This window comes from Eutrema salsugineum, unplaced genomic scaffold (genome assembly GCF_000478725.1).
Source record: "Eutrema salsugineum unplaced genomic scaffold, Eutsalg1_0 scaffold_2, whole genome shotgun sequence".
Lineage (NCBI taxonomy): Eukaryota > Viridiplantae > Streptophyta > Magnoliopsida > Brassicales > Brassicaceae > Eutrema > Eutrema salsugineum.
In genome coordinates this window covers 1,402,272-1,417,491 of record NW_006256829.1, presented here as the reverse complement: position 1 = coordinate 1,417,491, position 15,220 = coordinate 1,402,272, and the positions used below count along the sequence as shown (strand labels likewise).

The following is a 15,220-nucleotide window of genomic DNA, read 5'->3' as shown; positions in this document are numbered from 1 at the left end:
TTTTTTTTTTGGTTTTATGATTAAATTTGATGATGGTAAGAAACAAATTCAGAAACTTTGAGAGATACACAATATATGTGATGTAATTTGAAAGGGAAAATTGTATGTTAAAGAAGGACTAGCCATCAATTTCTCCGTTTGGCATTTCCAGTAAAAAGAATCAAAAATCAGATTTGAATGGAACTTTGGTAGCCGGCAACCACATATGACCGTCAATGAAAGGTTTAACCGTAAACCTATTCGCTTCCTTCTTTGTTAAAAAAGTCTTTAACCCTCTCCACTTAACTCGGTTCTCTGTCGAGGCTCCTGGCCCGGAATTTAAGTGCTCGGCGTAGAAGATCGTGTCTGGTGCAGTATCTCCCACCCAAGGTAACCAACCTTTCGGGTCGATAAATCCGTCCATGAACGACTTCATGATCACCGTTGTAGAGAAATCTTTCCAAGGCCGGCCTAGGAACGTTTTGATATCGGTTAGGTCATCCAAAGGCAAGATGGAACAATTGTGAATAGAAATTCCGGTGTTTTGGTTCGGATCTTTCTTTCCCTGAGCGGTTATGGTGTTTTGCTGGCCTTTCATGGGACGACGAGGCAAGATCTTGCAATTTTGGAACACAACCGCAGCGTTTCCGAATATGAAATCAACCGTTCCAAAGATGTCACACTCACGGTAAAACTGACGCTGTGCATGAGCGTAGAGCGTGTCTTGGAAAGCATCCATGGTGCATCTGTAGAACACGGCTAAGTCAGCACTCGCCATTAGAGCTACGGCTTGATGCTTGGCTGGACCAGCACTGTTTTGGAAACCCATGTCCCTAGCCATGAACCCCTTTCCAAACACAGCTGCATATACATTACAAAGAAAGGAATAAACAATTTGATCATGTATGAAAATTACACACTAATGAAAATAAACATTATTATGTTTGCATAGTTACCAAATGTGGCGGTTTGGAACGTTGGGGTTCCATCGATGAAGTTGAGCCCAGCAGAGACAATAGTCTTACTCTGTCCATCTCCAACCATCACAACATTCCATTTCTTCTTCTCAACCCTAACATTCTCTAAATACACTCCTTTCTTCACATATATGATCGTCCGCTTCTCATTCTTCTCCTCCACTTCCTCTAAAGCCTCACTTATCGTCGTATACTTCCCGGAGCCATCTTTTGCCACCACGATCGTCGCTATCTTCCTCAAATCACCACCTCTCTCTAGAAGCCTCCGTCCTTCCATCATCGCCAGGTCAAAAGTGCTGACATCATGACCAGTTGCCATCAAACGACGACGTCTTAGCTTGACCGTGTCTGCGAGTTTCCCTAGCCACGTTATGATCGCTAACGCATTGCTCGTCATCTCCGTCGAGTTTTTCAAGTGGTTTTCTCCGTAAGTCGTCAAGCTCGGTTCGTTAGCTTCGTTCAACGCTTCCATACACGTTTCTTGATACGTTTCCACGGAGCTAAGCCACGTCCTTAGATCGTCCACGCTCTTCAAGGGCGTCGTCTTTTTCTCTTTGATTGAAGTCGTCGTGTCGTTGAGCTGGTCAACGGCTAGACCGATAAGCTCCTCGCAAGCTCCCATTGCTGCTGACGTGGCGTTATTCATGTGCTCGTTGTTGGAGAATCCGTTGAGAGCCTTTGAGAGCTCCGCGATTGTGATTTGGACGGCGTATATGAATAGCTCCTCCGGGTTTAATCTGCTCGCGTTTGGAGCCGATCCAACGGTCTCAAAACATTTCTCTTTGTACAATGTAACGTCGCAGACGGCTTTCACGGAGACGGAGATTGAGTCTCCGTTATCTTCCGTCGACGACGGTTTCTTGCCGTTACCGTTTGCTGCGGTTCCTACGACGGCTCCGACCACGATGCAGACGAGAACGATGGAAGATATAGCGATAATGGCGATTCTCTTTCTCGTCTTTCGACTTGCCTCGAGTCTCGCTTGCTCATACTCGTCGAGTTTGCCATAGGAGGACATTTTGGTAATTTCCTCCTATCGGGTCCCTCCTGATATTGATATTGTTGTTTTGTATTATCAAATGTTTTGAGTAATTCGTTTTCAATTACATTGAGGATATATAGAGTCTGATGATTTCTGTATTTAAATGGCTTGGAATTATTAAGGAATTTGGTTTTACGCGGTACATACATATATGCGTGCGAGGCACTAAGATGAATTGTTTGATACTTTTCATTATTAAGCTGAAAACATTGCGAGTGCTTCTCATGTTTTTATATATACTGTATATGCTAGAATCTTGCTGGTTCTATTCCTATGTTTTTTTTTTTAAATTATAACCGATCTTGATGTTTATATATGCATATATAAGTGAAAATGACATTTGATTTTATAGTTGTTTGTAAGATTCCTTTTATTTTATATTTTACACATATTCTTTTCAATCAAAATATTACATTTAGTTGAGATCTTCACCAAAATTATTGTATGTATCCCATCACTAGGTGGGATACCATCAAATATATATATGTATGTCCACTTATATTTTTTTCTCTCAATATATAAATGATTTATGAAATTTTTAATGAAATAGTGAAGTGCACATTGTAAATAATTGGAGGGGAGTTTTCCATACACAGCCTCCAAACGTCTTTTTTTTTTTTTAATTTGTAATCTCGTAAACTTCAAAACTTCTGGAAGAGATATTCTCTCTAGCGGCATCGGTTTTTCAAGAGAATCCATTGTTGTTTAAGTCACGCATTAAGATTTCTAAGGGAATGTTGCAAAAAAAAAAAACAGAAAAACAGGTTATCACCAAGATTTAAACGAATCAATTAGCGTAAATGTGTAGCTTATATAAAGCAAATCACTTATACGTATAACCTAATTTATGCCAATAGTATCACTGCATAACGGCAAATATTTGTTTCTTTCATGATTTATTAGGCCGGGTTTGGAGATGTGTGGGCATGATCTTACAAAAGTCCAAAACTTCTACATAAATAAGATTATTTATCTACTTGTATTAATTACCCGAATGATAGGAATCGTGACCACATTTTCCAGTACCGGAAAAACTAGCTGAGAAATGTCCATGCGGCTTACAGAAGCCAGGCACATCTAAACGACAGTCTAGTCCTAGTCCGAATTCGGTTCAAGTAAATTACCCTTAATCCTTAGAGGTACCTCGAAATTAAGATAAACACACATGATTTAAATTTGTTCATATTTGAAAATGCGTTCTTTGGCATGTGTCAAAAACGGATATAAGATCACCGAACTAATTCTTCATTTACGTCGGGATTCGTTTAACGACTAGCTAGCACAAAATCTCATCTTTACAGAAAATGATTTACAACTCAAAATATCATTAATAATATGCGGAAAGCACCCTTTTTGGCATCGATAGAACTTTTCTTTGATATTGACGTGTTGGTAGACACTTCTATTAGTGGCTGCAAATCTTTGTTCTAGTCACCACATATATTAAAATGTCTAAAGCACTATCACACATTTGAGTTTTGGGATTTCTGTTGTATTTATGGCTCTTGAAAGTTGAAATTGCTATAAATAGACAAAGCATGTATGGTTGTCTAATTATGAATTTAAACAGCTACATGATGGATGTTGTCTTGGTAGTCAACCAACCCTCTCTTCATACATAAGTGAATTACGGTTAAATTGTCCAATTTTAAAAATTGACCTAAAAAGAGAAACTGAAACTTATTTTAGATGTTTTCCAAATTTATGGTTTTATTATTTACAAATATCATGGATTTTTTAACTTAGTTGTTAATTTCTCTGTTGTGTAGTAATCAAAACATAAAACAAAAGCACATGAAACAATCAGGATCATGTTCAACAAGAAGTTACAAAGCTTACTGTAGTACGCTTGATTTGAAGTCTGAATACAAAATTGCATTTTGTCTTTCAGGATCATATCTGTCAACGTACGTTGAGAGGGACGTCAAATTGGCCATTCGTTTACGCAAAAGGCACTAATCTAAATAATAAAATCAATGTTTATGTAACGTCAAGTTTATTTCAACAGCAAAAGAGATTTGTCCTATTTTAATTATGATCATTTATATTTAATTCGAAGCAGTGTTAAAACATGTCATTATGTTAAGTATTTTCTTTTTTCATTTGTGTTTAGTGTGGTCTGAAAAATAGTCCATAAAAATGATGAAACGGTAAAACGGTCATGTAATTTTGTTTATTTCTAACTTAAAAAAAAAAATTACGATATATATTCAATCATTATATGCTTTTACAAGATAAGGTAATTTTTGTAGCTTTAAAGTGCCGCTAAAACTAGAACTTGTGGTTAGTCGTCCGTCTCACATGTTTAACGAAGTAAGACTCAATATGGAATGAATAGCGCTGAAAAAAAAAATTGAATGGAACTATTGAGATGAATAAAAACAATAAGAGAAATAAAAGTGTAAGACTCACCCCTTTTCAGTTTTTTTTTTTTAAAAAAAAGGGAACTCACCCCTTTTTCTTCATCTTACAAAAGAGTAATTACTTTGTTGCCGTTGGATTCGAGAACATACTATTTTCTTCACATATTCATTGTAAACAATAAAAATGGTTAAGACTTAAGAGACAGCTTTTAAGTTTTAGCTGAATCCGACGAAATTGTCTATTCCAACCATTTTTGTCCCGCTTAGACCAGTAGACCACTTTCTCAAAAAAATAATTAAGAGTTAATCCCAACCACGCATGCGAGTGAATGGAATCTATTATATGACGAGTGTTTGTAATCGAACGCTAAACGATATGCATGATATCGAATAATTAGATCATATGTCTTAAAAATAATATTTAAGTATGATAGATTATCGTGGTGACTTATAAATTATGCTCTGAGACATGCCTTAATTAATTACACTTACAAACTTTACAATAAGTTGTCTCGTGTATATGAATGAATCGCTAATATTAAAAATCAAACATTCAATTATATACGAGCGAGATTATATAAAGACAATGTATCTCCTATTTTTATTCCATTCATACGTATAACAATGAAACTGCACACATACTTTATGCAAATTTTACACTCTAGTGTAAGAGTTTGACAAATCAATAATTCTTTTAGGGTGTCGAAATCAGTATAAATCGTACCAAAGTCGAGTAAAAACGCAAATCACTTTCCAAACAGTGTGATACGTGTCAATTGAATACATTACATGTATATATATAATTTTTCGTAAGAATAACAAAATAATTAAGAAGACATCACTTTCAGCATAAGCACTTAAAAACTTCCAAAACATATCCACCTCTCCCTAACTTATTTAGAAGCAATATTTTTTGTATTTTGTTTTTTTTTTTTTTTTGGTTTTCACGTTCCGTGACCAAAGTGAGCTAAAGATTGGGGTAAAGTCATCACCATGTTGACCTAGCTACACGAGAGAGAGAGAGAGAGATTGGGTTCTTTGGGAGCCTTTGCCTAGAGGTCCTTCTCACCTTCTCAGCCGCAATATGGGACTGTTCACCGTTCAGGAAGGCTTATCCATAAGTTACCCATAACTTACACATTTTATAAACATTGTGTGCATCATACAGTTTTAAAAAAAATTGTGTGTATCGTACGACACCTTATCCCAAGAAGCTCAATTATATATAGTTATAATCTTACATATTGTGATCCTATAATAATGAACGATATGATTGGAACAAAGAAGTATGCATATGGTAGTCCAGGTTGTGGGTCATGCCATGTGGGTAAAGCCTTCTAGTTTGGAATGGTTAATGCCGCACTTTTTCTTTTTGCAAAATAGTATGAAAATGGGAATACATATTGTTACAAAAAGGGAATATATATGGATTTATGGAATATATAATGCTTGTGTATAAAATGATGGATTATGAAAATAGATCCTTCAAGATAAAGAAAAAAATTATCCAGTTTATTAAATGATTAATTAGTTGTTTAGATAAGTTCTATCTAATGTAGATATGAATGTTTTTTAACTGGTAAAGAAAAACAAATTCATTTACATGTCTGTGACTCTGTCTTATACGTCTAAACAAGTATTAAATTTTAAGTATTATTATGTTTAAAATTGTATAATTCTAGATGCCAATTATAAATAACGTATATGAATAGAATCATTCGATAGATAAAACAATTTCAGCGAAGAATGGACCCCACAGCTACAACTGCCAATAAATAACGACCCTTTGTGAGGATTAAAGCCACAACACAAAGATTTTCAAAGTCTTAGAAAAATTATTTAAGAAATCCAATACTTATCATCTCTCCTAAAAATAACCTCATAGTGTCGACATGGCTTGCCAAAACAATCTCGTTGTGAAGCAAATCATCGACTTATACGACCAAATCTCAAAGCTCGAGAGCTTAAAACCTTCAAAAAATGTCGACACTTTGTTCGGACAACTCGTGTCCACGTGCTTACCCACAGACACAAACATCGATGTCACAAATATGTCTGAAGAAGTCAAAGACATGAGATCAAGCCTCATCAAGCTATGTGGTGAAGCCGAAGGTTATTTAGAGCAACATTTCTCCACAATCTTGGGATCTTTACAAGAAGACCAAAACCCACTGGACCATTTACACATCTTTCCTTACTACAACAACTACCTCAAGCTAGGCAAGCTAGAGTTCGATCTCTTGAGTCAACACTCGAGCCATGTCCCAACCAAGATTGCCTTTGTGGGTTCCGGTCCGATGCCTCTCACATCCATCGTCTTGGCCAAGTTTCACCTCCCGAACACGACGTTCCACAACTTCGACATCGACTCACACGCAAATACTCTCGCGTCAAGCCTCGTCTCTCGTGACCCGGACCTCTCAAAACGCATGATCTTCCACACAACCGACGTGCTAAACGCTACGGAAGGGCTAGACCAATACGACGTCGTTTTCTTGGCGGCTCTTGTTGGGATGGACAAAGAGGCAAAGGTCAAAGCTATTGAGCACTTGGAGAAACACATGGCACCTGGAGCTGTCCTCATGCTAAGGAGCGCTCATGCTCTTAGAGCTTTCTTATACCCAATTGTTGACACTTCCGATCTCAATGGCTTTCAGCTCTTGACCATCTATCATCCTACCGATGACGTGGTTAACTCGGTTGTGATCGCACGCAAGCTCGGTGGTTCTACCATAACAGGGGTTAATGGTACTCGTGGCTGCATGTTCATGCCTTGTAACTGCTCTAAGGTCCATGCGATTATGAACAACCGTTGCAAGAAAAAGAAGATGATCGAGGAGTTTAGTGCCATCGAGTAATTACGCAAGTAATTAAACTACTAACACATCTCTTTTTCTTAAGATTATGTGTTAATGTTTTTGTCCTATATTACTTGCTCTGTTGATTTCATGTCGTGTGTGTTTCGTAACGTGTGTGGCTATGTTTATTAAGTACTATAAGTTTGTGAATTTTGAGTTCTTTGATCTTCTATTTGAACCGTGAAGATACAGAACCCTTTGTTTGTTCCTTTTATTATCAATAAAGATTAGAATAAAAAACATTTGTTTTTTCTTTTTTAATATATATTGAGAATCCACATCCATTTATTAATATTATCGTTTTGACTTTATTTATGATTGACGTTAATGGTGGAAAGGAAGAAATTATGACTGAAATCAGCAATTAAAAATAAATTTGAAGACACCAACCAAATAAACCAAATTATATTTGGATATAGATTATTTCTTTAGTTTTAGGACCTAATGTATCATAACATATATGTTTGGCCCAAAATTATGAGAAAGTAATAGTTTGGGGGGGGGGGTGGAGGGTGAGAGAAAATTAAAATTTTCCAAATTGAGCGACGGGTAAAACGAATAATATTAGAGATCATTGTGCGGTTAAAGATCAAATGATTTTGATCCAACGGCTAAACTAAGCTTCTATAACTGAAGTCACAAATCACAAATGTCAAATAAACCCCTAGACTGTTCTTGTTTGACAATTCTTTTTCCTCACTGAGTTTCCCTCTAATTCTCCGCATCACTCTTCGAAAACCCTAATCTGACGAGGGATCTAGAAGAGTGCGTGATCCCAAAAGTGCGATTTTTTTTTTCAGGTTTTCTTTTTGAAGTTTTAAGCTTTATAGGTTTTGTTTGTCAAAATCGGTTCTTGTTGTTAGTCTCTCTTCCTGTTTGAATCTGTATACGGAGAAAATAAGAGGGAACAAAAAGGGTAACAAGAGTATCTGCAATGATGGTTTCTCTGTGCAATGCGTTTGATTTGGGTTTGAGTATCTCTGATCTTTGATGCGGCTTGTGTTAGAAGCTGGTCGTAGCTAGGTTAAAAGAAGAAGAAGGTGGATTTGGGATTTTTCCTGGATCTTCTGTAGCTGGGATTTTGGTTTGGAGAATTTCATTCTCCGTTTGAAAACAAAATCCGAGTCGAGGAAATTTGATTTCCAACTATGGAAGGCAATTATGGACACTACACTGATCGGACGAGAGTGTTGAATATCAAACCATTGCGTACTCTAAAACCTGTCTTCCCCAGCGGAAATCAAGCTCCACCTTTTGTGTGCGCACCTCCTTTCGGGCCTTTCCCTCCTGGATTCTCACCATTCTATCCGTTTACCTCGTCGTCTCAAGCGAATCAACACACACAAGATCTCAGTCAAGCCCAGAACCCACCTCTACGTCAGCCTCAGAACCCACCTAAACATCAGCCTCAGAACCCAACGCAACACCAGTCTCAAAATCCATCTGAACCTTCTTCGTTGGTTACTCCGGAGAGGTCATTCAGATCTCCTGATACGTCTAATGGTGACATGGAACTTGAGGGGTCAACTGTGAAAAGAAAGATTCCTAGAAGGCGAACTCGAATTGCACTGCCTAAAGGTGGGAATTTTGAGAGTGGGATCACCGTGGCTGAGAGGGAGAATGGCAATAGGGAGTTGGTGATGAATGTTCTTATGCGGTTTGATGCGCTAAGAAGAAGGTTTTCACAGCTGGAGGATGCAAAGGAAGCAAGTAGCGGGATCATCAAACGCCCTGATTTGAAAGCAGGATCTATTTGTATGAGCAGAGGTGTCCGTACAAACACCAAGAAAAGAACCTGTGTTGTTCCTGGTGTTGAGATTGGGGATATTTTCTTCTTCAGGTTTGAGATGTGTTTGGTGGGGTTACATTCTCCATCGATGGCTGGTATTGACTATTTGGTTGTCAACGGAGAAACAGAAGAAGAGCCTATCGCCACTAGCATTGTCTCTTCGGGATATCATGATAACGACAAAGCTAATCCTGATGTTTTAATTTACACTGGTCAGGGTGGTAACGCCGATAAAGACAAGGAAGCATCTGACCAAAAGCTCGAAAGGGGTAATCTTGCGCTGGAGAAGAGCTTGCGTAGGAATAGTGCAGTTAGGGTAATAAGAGGCTTCAAAGAGGTTTCTCATAGTGTTAAGATCTATATCTATGATGGGCTCTATGAGATCAAGGAGTCATGGGTAGAGAAAGGAAAATCTGGACACAACACCTTCAAGTATAAACTAGTGAGAGCTCCTGGTCAACCTCCTGCATTTGCTACATGGACTGCGATCCAGAAGTGGAAAGCGGATGTGCCTTCAAGGGAAGGACTCATTCTTCCTGATATCACTTCCGGGGTTGAAAGCATGGCTGTTTCACTTGTGAACCAAGTTGATACCGAGAACGGGCCTTCTTATTTCACCTACTCCACTACGGTGAAATATTCAGAGTCGTTTAGGCTGACTCAGCCTTCTTTTGGATGCGATTGTGGCAACTCATGCAAACCGGGGAACTTGAACTGTCACTGCATAAGGAAAAATGGAGGCGATTTCCCCTACACCAGTAATGGAGTTCTAGTTAGCCGCAAGCCTATGATATATGAATGCAGCCCATCTTGCCCGTGCCTGGCTTGCAAAAACAAGGTTACTCGGATGGGACTTAAAGTGAGGCTGGAAGTTTTCAAGACAGTGAATAGAGGATGGGGCCTGCGCTCGTGGGATCCTATTCGTGCTGGGACGTTTATATGTATTTATGCAGGTGAGGCCAAAGACAAGTCGAAGGTGCAGCACACTATGGCTAATGATGATTATACTTTTGATACAACCCGTATCTACACCCCTTTTAAATGGAACTATGAGCCTGGCTTAGCAGACGAAGTTGCTTCTGAGGAGATGTCTGAAGAACCTGAAATCCCGCTTCCTCTGATAATCAGTGCTAAGAATGTTGGAAACGTTGCCCGTTTCATGAATCACAGTTGCTCCCCTAACGTTTTCTGGCAGCCGGTTTCTTATGAAAATAACAGTCAACTCTTCTTGCATGTGGCCTTCTTTGCCATTTCTCACATCCCTCCAATGACTGAGTTAACATACGACTATGGAGTTTCTCGACCAAGCGGAACTGAAAATGGCAATCCTTTATATGGCAGAAAGAGGTGCTTCTGCGGATCAGAGTATTGCCGTGGTTCATTTGGTTGATGATAATTTGAAAAACGTATCTCTAGAAACTCGTTATGTAATCTTATTTGCTTTCAGATTTTTTTTAGGGCGAATCTCTAGAAATACTTAGCCTCTGTTTGGTTAAAAAGATTAGATGACTATGATTAACGTTACAAGTCAGTTTAACAGCTTATCGGTTTTATTATGAAATAATTACAGTAAAAGGCCCAAACTCATATTACACTGGCACTTCTAGCTATTAGGTGATTTTTCTATTTTTCATTCCGAAATTGTCCTTGTGTTCACGATAATGGTGGATATGAACTTGTGGATACCGAATTAAATCCAGATTTTAAAAATAGTAATTATTTTCCCCCTTTTGTTTTGTTTTGTATTTTTCTGTATTATGAAATATTTAAAATATTTTTTTTTGTTAAAATAAACTCTAATTTTATTTTGTCATTGTTTTAAAATCCATTATGCTATACTTTATTTATCAAACAAGAAACTTTTCAAATAACCTTTATAAAATTTTTAAAAAAATCAGAAATCTACTTAGATATCCATTCACAAATACGATGTGGATAATGCGTGATGGACATATAACTTGGACACAATTATGTAGATAGGTTTTCATTCATTTATTCGACGTGGATATACATTTTATATTGTCTATAATTTGAACATGATCATGTGGATAGGTTATTGATAATATAATATGTATATCCATATCGAATCTATCAATAAAAAACATATCCACACGATCATGTCCATAATGTGGACAATATAAAATGTATATACACGTCAAATATACGATTGAAAATATATCCACGCAATCGTATCCATGTTATATGTCCATCATGCATCATCCACATTGTATTTTGTGAATGGATATCTAAGTAGATTTCTGTTGTTTTAATTTTTTTTTATAAAGGTTATTTGAAAAAAATTTTGTTTGATAAAGAAAGTATAACATAATGGGTCTTAAAACAATGACAAAATAAAATTAGAATTCAATCTAACAAAAAAAATTGTTTTATATATTTTACACTACAGAAAAATACAGCACAAAACTGAAGGGGAAAATAATTAATGTTTTTAAAATTTGGGGTTTAATTCGGTATCCACGAGTTGCATCCACCGTTCTCGTTAACACATGGGCAATTTCGGATTATTTTGGTGTAAACAGTGTTTAAAGTACAGAAAAAGTATCCTAATAGCTGAAAGTGTTTTTTTTTGTAAGAAGAAGTTGTAAAAGTGCCTTTTAGTGTAAATCACTCTTTTATTATAGACAAACAAATCGCAATGAAATTTTTAAATACATAGTCAAAATCAACTCACTTCTTGAACAGCTTGTTGTGCATTGCTCACCAGACAGTCAGACACCAATTCATGCGCTACCCATATAAGTCTTTTACAATTTTAATTTTGGATTTTTTTTTTCCGGTTTGTTTTGGTTGATTTTTTATTTATTTTTTGAATATATAAAAAAAACCAATTTAGACGATATCAAATATGATTTGGTATCGGACCGACTATTCTGATTTGGTTGAATTAAATCGGATCGGTTTTTCCAGATTGGACCAAATTTTGAGAGAGGAAAAAGATTGAGCAAAGGGAAACGACAAACTCTTACACACGTGTGAAAACCGGTAACCGACAAAAGTTCCTAAAAGTCATTATATCACGAAGTGACGAATGCACTTCATAGAACGAGAATGAAACGGAAACGACAACCTCTTACGCAGGTAACCAGTCATATTAGATCTTTGTACGGTTAAAAAACAAATGATTTTGATCCAACGGCTAATCTAAGCTTCTTCTCTAACAGTTACAGATGTCAGTGAAAGTCACAGATGGTAAGAGATCTCAGACGTTAATAATAAACGCTAAAAATGTTAAAAAACAAAATTTTCCCAAGCTGGAAATTATTTCTCTATTTGTTTCCCTCTCATTCTTCTTTCTCTGTCTCTCTCTTTTCGGAAACCCTAATCTGACGACCGAGCTTGACGAGTGCGCGATTCCCAAGTGCCAATTTCAGGTTTCATTTTCAAGTTTCGAGCTTGTTGGGTTTTGTTTTGTGAAACACCCGTTGCTGTTATTGAATCTCTGAATATGCGATGATGGTTTCTCTGTGCATGCGTTTAATTCGGCTTTGTGAATCTCTGATCTTTTGATATAGGCTTATACTAAGAAGCTCTGTTTTGTGGCAAAAGGTGAAGAAGAAGTTGCTTTCCCAGATCTTCGATAGCTTTTAGGGGATTTCATTTTCCATTTCAAGTGAAAATCTGATTCTGGTAAATTTCAACCAATGGAAGGGAATTCTGGAAGCTACACCGATAAGACGAGAGTGTTTGATATCAAGCCATTGCGTTCTCTAAGACCTGTTTTCCCCAGCGGAAATCAAGCTCCACCTTTTGTGTGCGCACCTCCTTTTGGACCTTTTCCTCCTGGATTCTCACCATTCTATCCATTTAGCTCGTCTTCTCAAGCGAATCAACACACACCTGATCTCAATCAAGCCCAGAATCCACCGCAATATCAGCCTCAATATACACCGCAATATCAGCCTCAGTATACACCGCAACATCAGCCTCAGAACCCACCGCAACACCAGCCACAGAATCCACCGCAACATCAAACGCAAATCGTATCTGAACCTTCGTTGGTTACTCCTCTGAGGTCATTCAGATCTCCTGATGCGTCTAATGGCGACATGGAGCCTGAGGGTTCAACTGTGAAAAGAAAGATCACTAAGAAGCGTCCAATTGTTCGGCCTGAGAATGTGAATTTCGAGAGTGGGATTACAGTGGCTGAAAGAGAGAATGGCAATAGGAAGCTGGTGACGAGTATTCTTATGCGTTTTGATGCGCTAAGAAGAAGGTTTTCACAACTGGAGGATGCAAAGGAAGCAGTTAGTGGAATCATCAAACGCGCTGATTTGAAATCAGGATCTACTTGTATGAGCAGAGGTGTCCGTACAAACACCAAGAAAAGACCTGGTATCATTCCTGGTGTTGAGATTGGGGACATCTTCTTCTTCAGGTTTGAGATGTGTTTGGTGGGGTTACATTCTCCATCGATGGCTGGCATTGACTATCTGATTGTCAAGGGAGAAGCAGAAGAAGAGCCTATCGCCACTAGCATTGTGTCATCTGGATATTATGATAATGACGAAGGTAATCCCGATGTCTTGGTTTATACTGGTCAGGGTGGTGGTAATGCTGATAAAGATAAGCAAACATCTGACCAAAAGCTCGAGAGGGGTAATCTTGCGTTGGAGAAGAGCTTGCGTAGGAATAGTGCGGTTAGGGTAATAAGGGGCTTGAAAGAGGCTTCTCAGAGTGCTAAGATCTATATTTATGATGGACTCTACGAGATCAAAGAGTCATGGGTAGAGAAAGGAAAATCTGGACACAACACCTTCAAGTATAAACTAGTGCGAGCTCCTGGTCAACCTCCTGCATTTGCTACATGGACTGCGATCCAGAAGTGGAAGACTGGTTTGCCTTCCAGGGAAGGACTTATTCTTACCGATCTCACTTCTGGAGTTGAAAGCACAGCCGTTTCACTTGTGAATGATGTTGATGCCGAGAGTGGGCCTGCTTATTTCACATACTCCACTACGGTAAAATACTCCGATTCGTTTAAGCTGCCACAGCCTTCTTTTGGATGCGGTTGCAGTAACTCATGCAAACCAGGGAACTTGGACTGTCACTGCATTAGGAAAAATGGAGGTGATTTCCCATACTCGGGCAATGGAGTTCTAGTTAGCCGCAAGCCTATGATATATGAATGCAGCCCATCCTGCCCGTGCTCGGCTTGCAAAAACAAGGTGACTCAAATGGGAGTAAAAGTGAAGCTGGAAGTTTTCAAGACAGAGAATAGAGGATGGGGCTTGCGCTCATGGGATCCTATTCGTGCTGGGTCGTTTATATGCATATATGCAGGTGAGGCCAAAGACAAGTCGAAGGTGCAACAAACTATGGCTAATGATGATCATACATTTGATACAACCCGTGTCTATACCCCTTTCAAATGGAACTATGAGCCTGGCTTAGCAGACGAAATTGCTTCTGAGGAGATGTCTGAAGAACCTGAAATCCCGCTGCCTCTTATAATCAGTGCTAAGAATGTTGGGAATGTTGCCCGTTTCATGAATCACAGTTGCTCCCCTAACGTTTTCTGGCAGCCGGTTACTTATGAAAATAACAGTCAACTCTTCTTGCATGTGGCCTTCTTTGCCATATCTCACATCCCTCCAATGACTGAGTTAACATACGACTATGGAGTTTCTCGACCAAGCGGAATTGAAAATGGCAATCCTTTTTATGGCAAGAAAAAGTGCTTGTGCGGATCAGAGTATTGCCGTGGTTCATTTGGTTGATAATGGCGAGAAAAGCGACCTCTGGTGAACAACTGGAGTCGGATGATTTTGGAAGGAAAAGGTCAGTATCTCTTTCCTATTTGTTACTGAATCTATATAAATTTGTGAATTTGATTAACATGTGGAGTCTCTGGATTTCGTTTATCTGGCAGGGATCAGTGGATGACTGCTTTTGGTGGCAACTAAAGAAGTGTTAAGCCTCTTTTTGATATTCTCTTCAACAGCATAAGACGCAAGCTGTGAAGGATTTTTACTGCTTCATGGAAAGCTTATCTATTTCTCGGATTGTAGAATATGTGTTCTCATGTTTCTCTCCTGTTGGATATGTAATCTTATTAGTGTTTAGATCGTTTTTATTGACAAAACGCTGGAAACTTGTACCTTGTTTTGAATCTTTTGATGATTATATGATAAAGGGTACAAGTCAGTTTTATCGGTTTTATTTTTTATCAAAATGAAAAGTTAAACTATGTA

General features: G+C 38.1%; 4 protein-coding genes across 5 annotated transcripts; 3 read left to right on the top strand and 1 right to left on the bottom strand.

The window, feature by feature from the left end:
* Nucleotides 1–160: 160 nt before the first annotated feature.
* On the bottom strand, nt 161–1,974 carry LOC18018659 (probable pectinesterase/pectinesterase inhibitor 46). Its single transcript, XM_006398890.2, has 2 exons — nt 936–1,974; nt 161–840 (listed from the first exon to the last, which is right to left on the bottom strand). The coding sequence occupies exons 1-2, from the start codon at nt 1,972–1,974 to the stop codon at nt 161–163; spliced, it is 1,719 nt and encodes a 572-aa protein (XP_006398953.1).
* Nucleotides 1,975–6,170: 4,196 nt separating this feature from the next.
* On the top strand, nt 6,171–7,415 carry LOC18018658 (nicotianamine synthase 1). Its single transcript, XM_006398889.2, has one exon. It carries the CDS (start codon nt 6,254–6,256, stop codon nt 7,217–7,219), a length of 966 nt encoding a protein of 321 aa, XP_006398952.1. The 5' UTR covers nt 6,171–6,253; the 3' UTR covers nt 7,220–7,415.
* A 473-nt stretch (nt 7,416–7,888) lies between these two features.
* LOC18018657 (histone-lysine N-methyltransferase, H3 lysine-9 specific SUVH1) lies at nt 7,889–10,547 on the top strand. Its single transcript, XM_006398888.2, has one exon. The coding sequence runs from the start codon at nt 8,368–8,370 to the stop codon at nt 10,396–10,398; it is 2,031 nt and encodes a 676-aa protein (XP_006398951.1). The 5' UTR covers nt 7,889–8,367; the 3' UTR covers nt 10,399–10,547.
* A 1,737-nt stretch (nt 10,548–12,284) lies between these two features.
* On the top strand, nt 12,285–15,186 carry LOC18018656 (histone-lysine N-methyltransferase, H3 lysine-9 specific SUVH1). 2 transcript variants are annotated; one of them, XM_006398887.2, is made up of 3 exons: nt 12,285–12,400; nt 12,542–14,807; nt 14,899–15,186. In XM_006398887.2, exon 2 carries the CDS (start codon nt 12,671–12,673, stop codon nt 14,744–14,746), a length of 2,076 nt encoding a protein of 691 aa, XP_006398950.1. In that variant the 5' UTR covers nt 12,285–12,400; nt 12,542–12,670; the 3' UTR covers nt 14,747–14,807; nt 14,899–15,186. The 2 variants fall into 2 exon arrangements, with proteins under 2 accessions (XP_006398950.1, XP_024012061.1); XM_024156293.1 differs by having other exon boundaries at nt 12,325–12,400; nt 12,576–14,807.
* The last annotated feature ends 34 nt before the right edge of the window (nt 15,187–15,220 follow it).

What these genes read in the sequence shown, in the direction of transcription:
- LOC18018659 (XM_006398890.2), bottom strand. Translation starts at nt 1,974, where the DNA reads ATGTCCTCCTATGGCAAACTCGACGAGTATGAGCAAGCGAGACTCGAG. An exon ending in GTTCCAAACCGCCACATTTG is followed by an intron (nt 841 to 935) that starts GTAACTATGCAA and finishes ATGTATATGCAG; the next exon opens with CTGTGTTTGGAAAGGGGTTC.
- LOC18018658 (XM_006398889.2), top strand. Translation starts at nt 6,254, where the DNA reads ATGGCTTGCCAAAACAATCTCGTTGTGAAGCAAATCATCGACTTATAC.
- LOC18018657 (XM_006398888.2), top strand. Translation starts at nt 8,368, where the DNA reads ATGGAAGGCAATTATGGACACTACACTGATCGGACGAGAGTGTTGAAT.
- LOC18018656 (XM_006398887.2), top strand. Translation starts at nt 12,671, where the DNA reads ATGGAAGGGAATTCTGGAAGCTACACCGATAAGACGAGAGTGTTTGAT.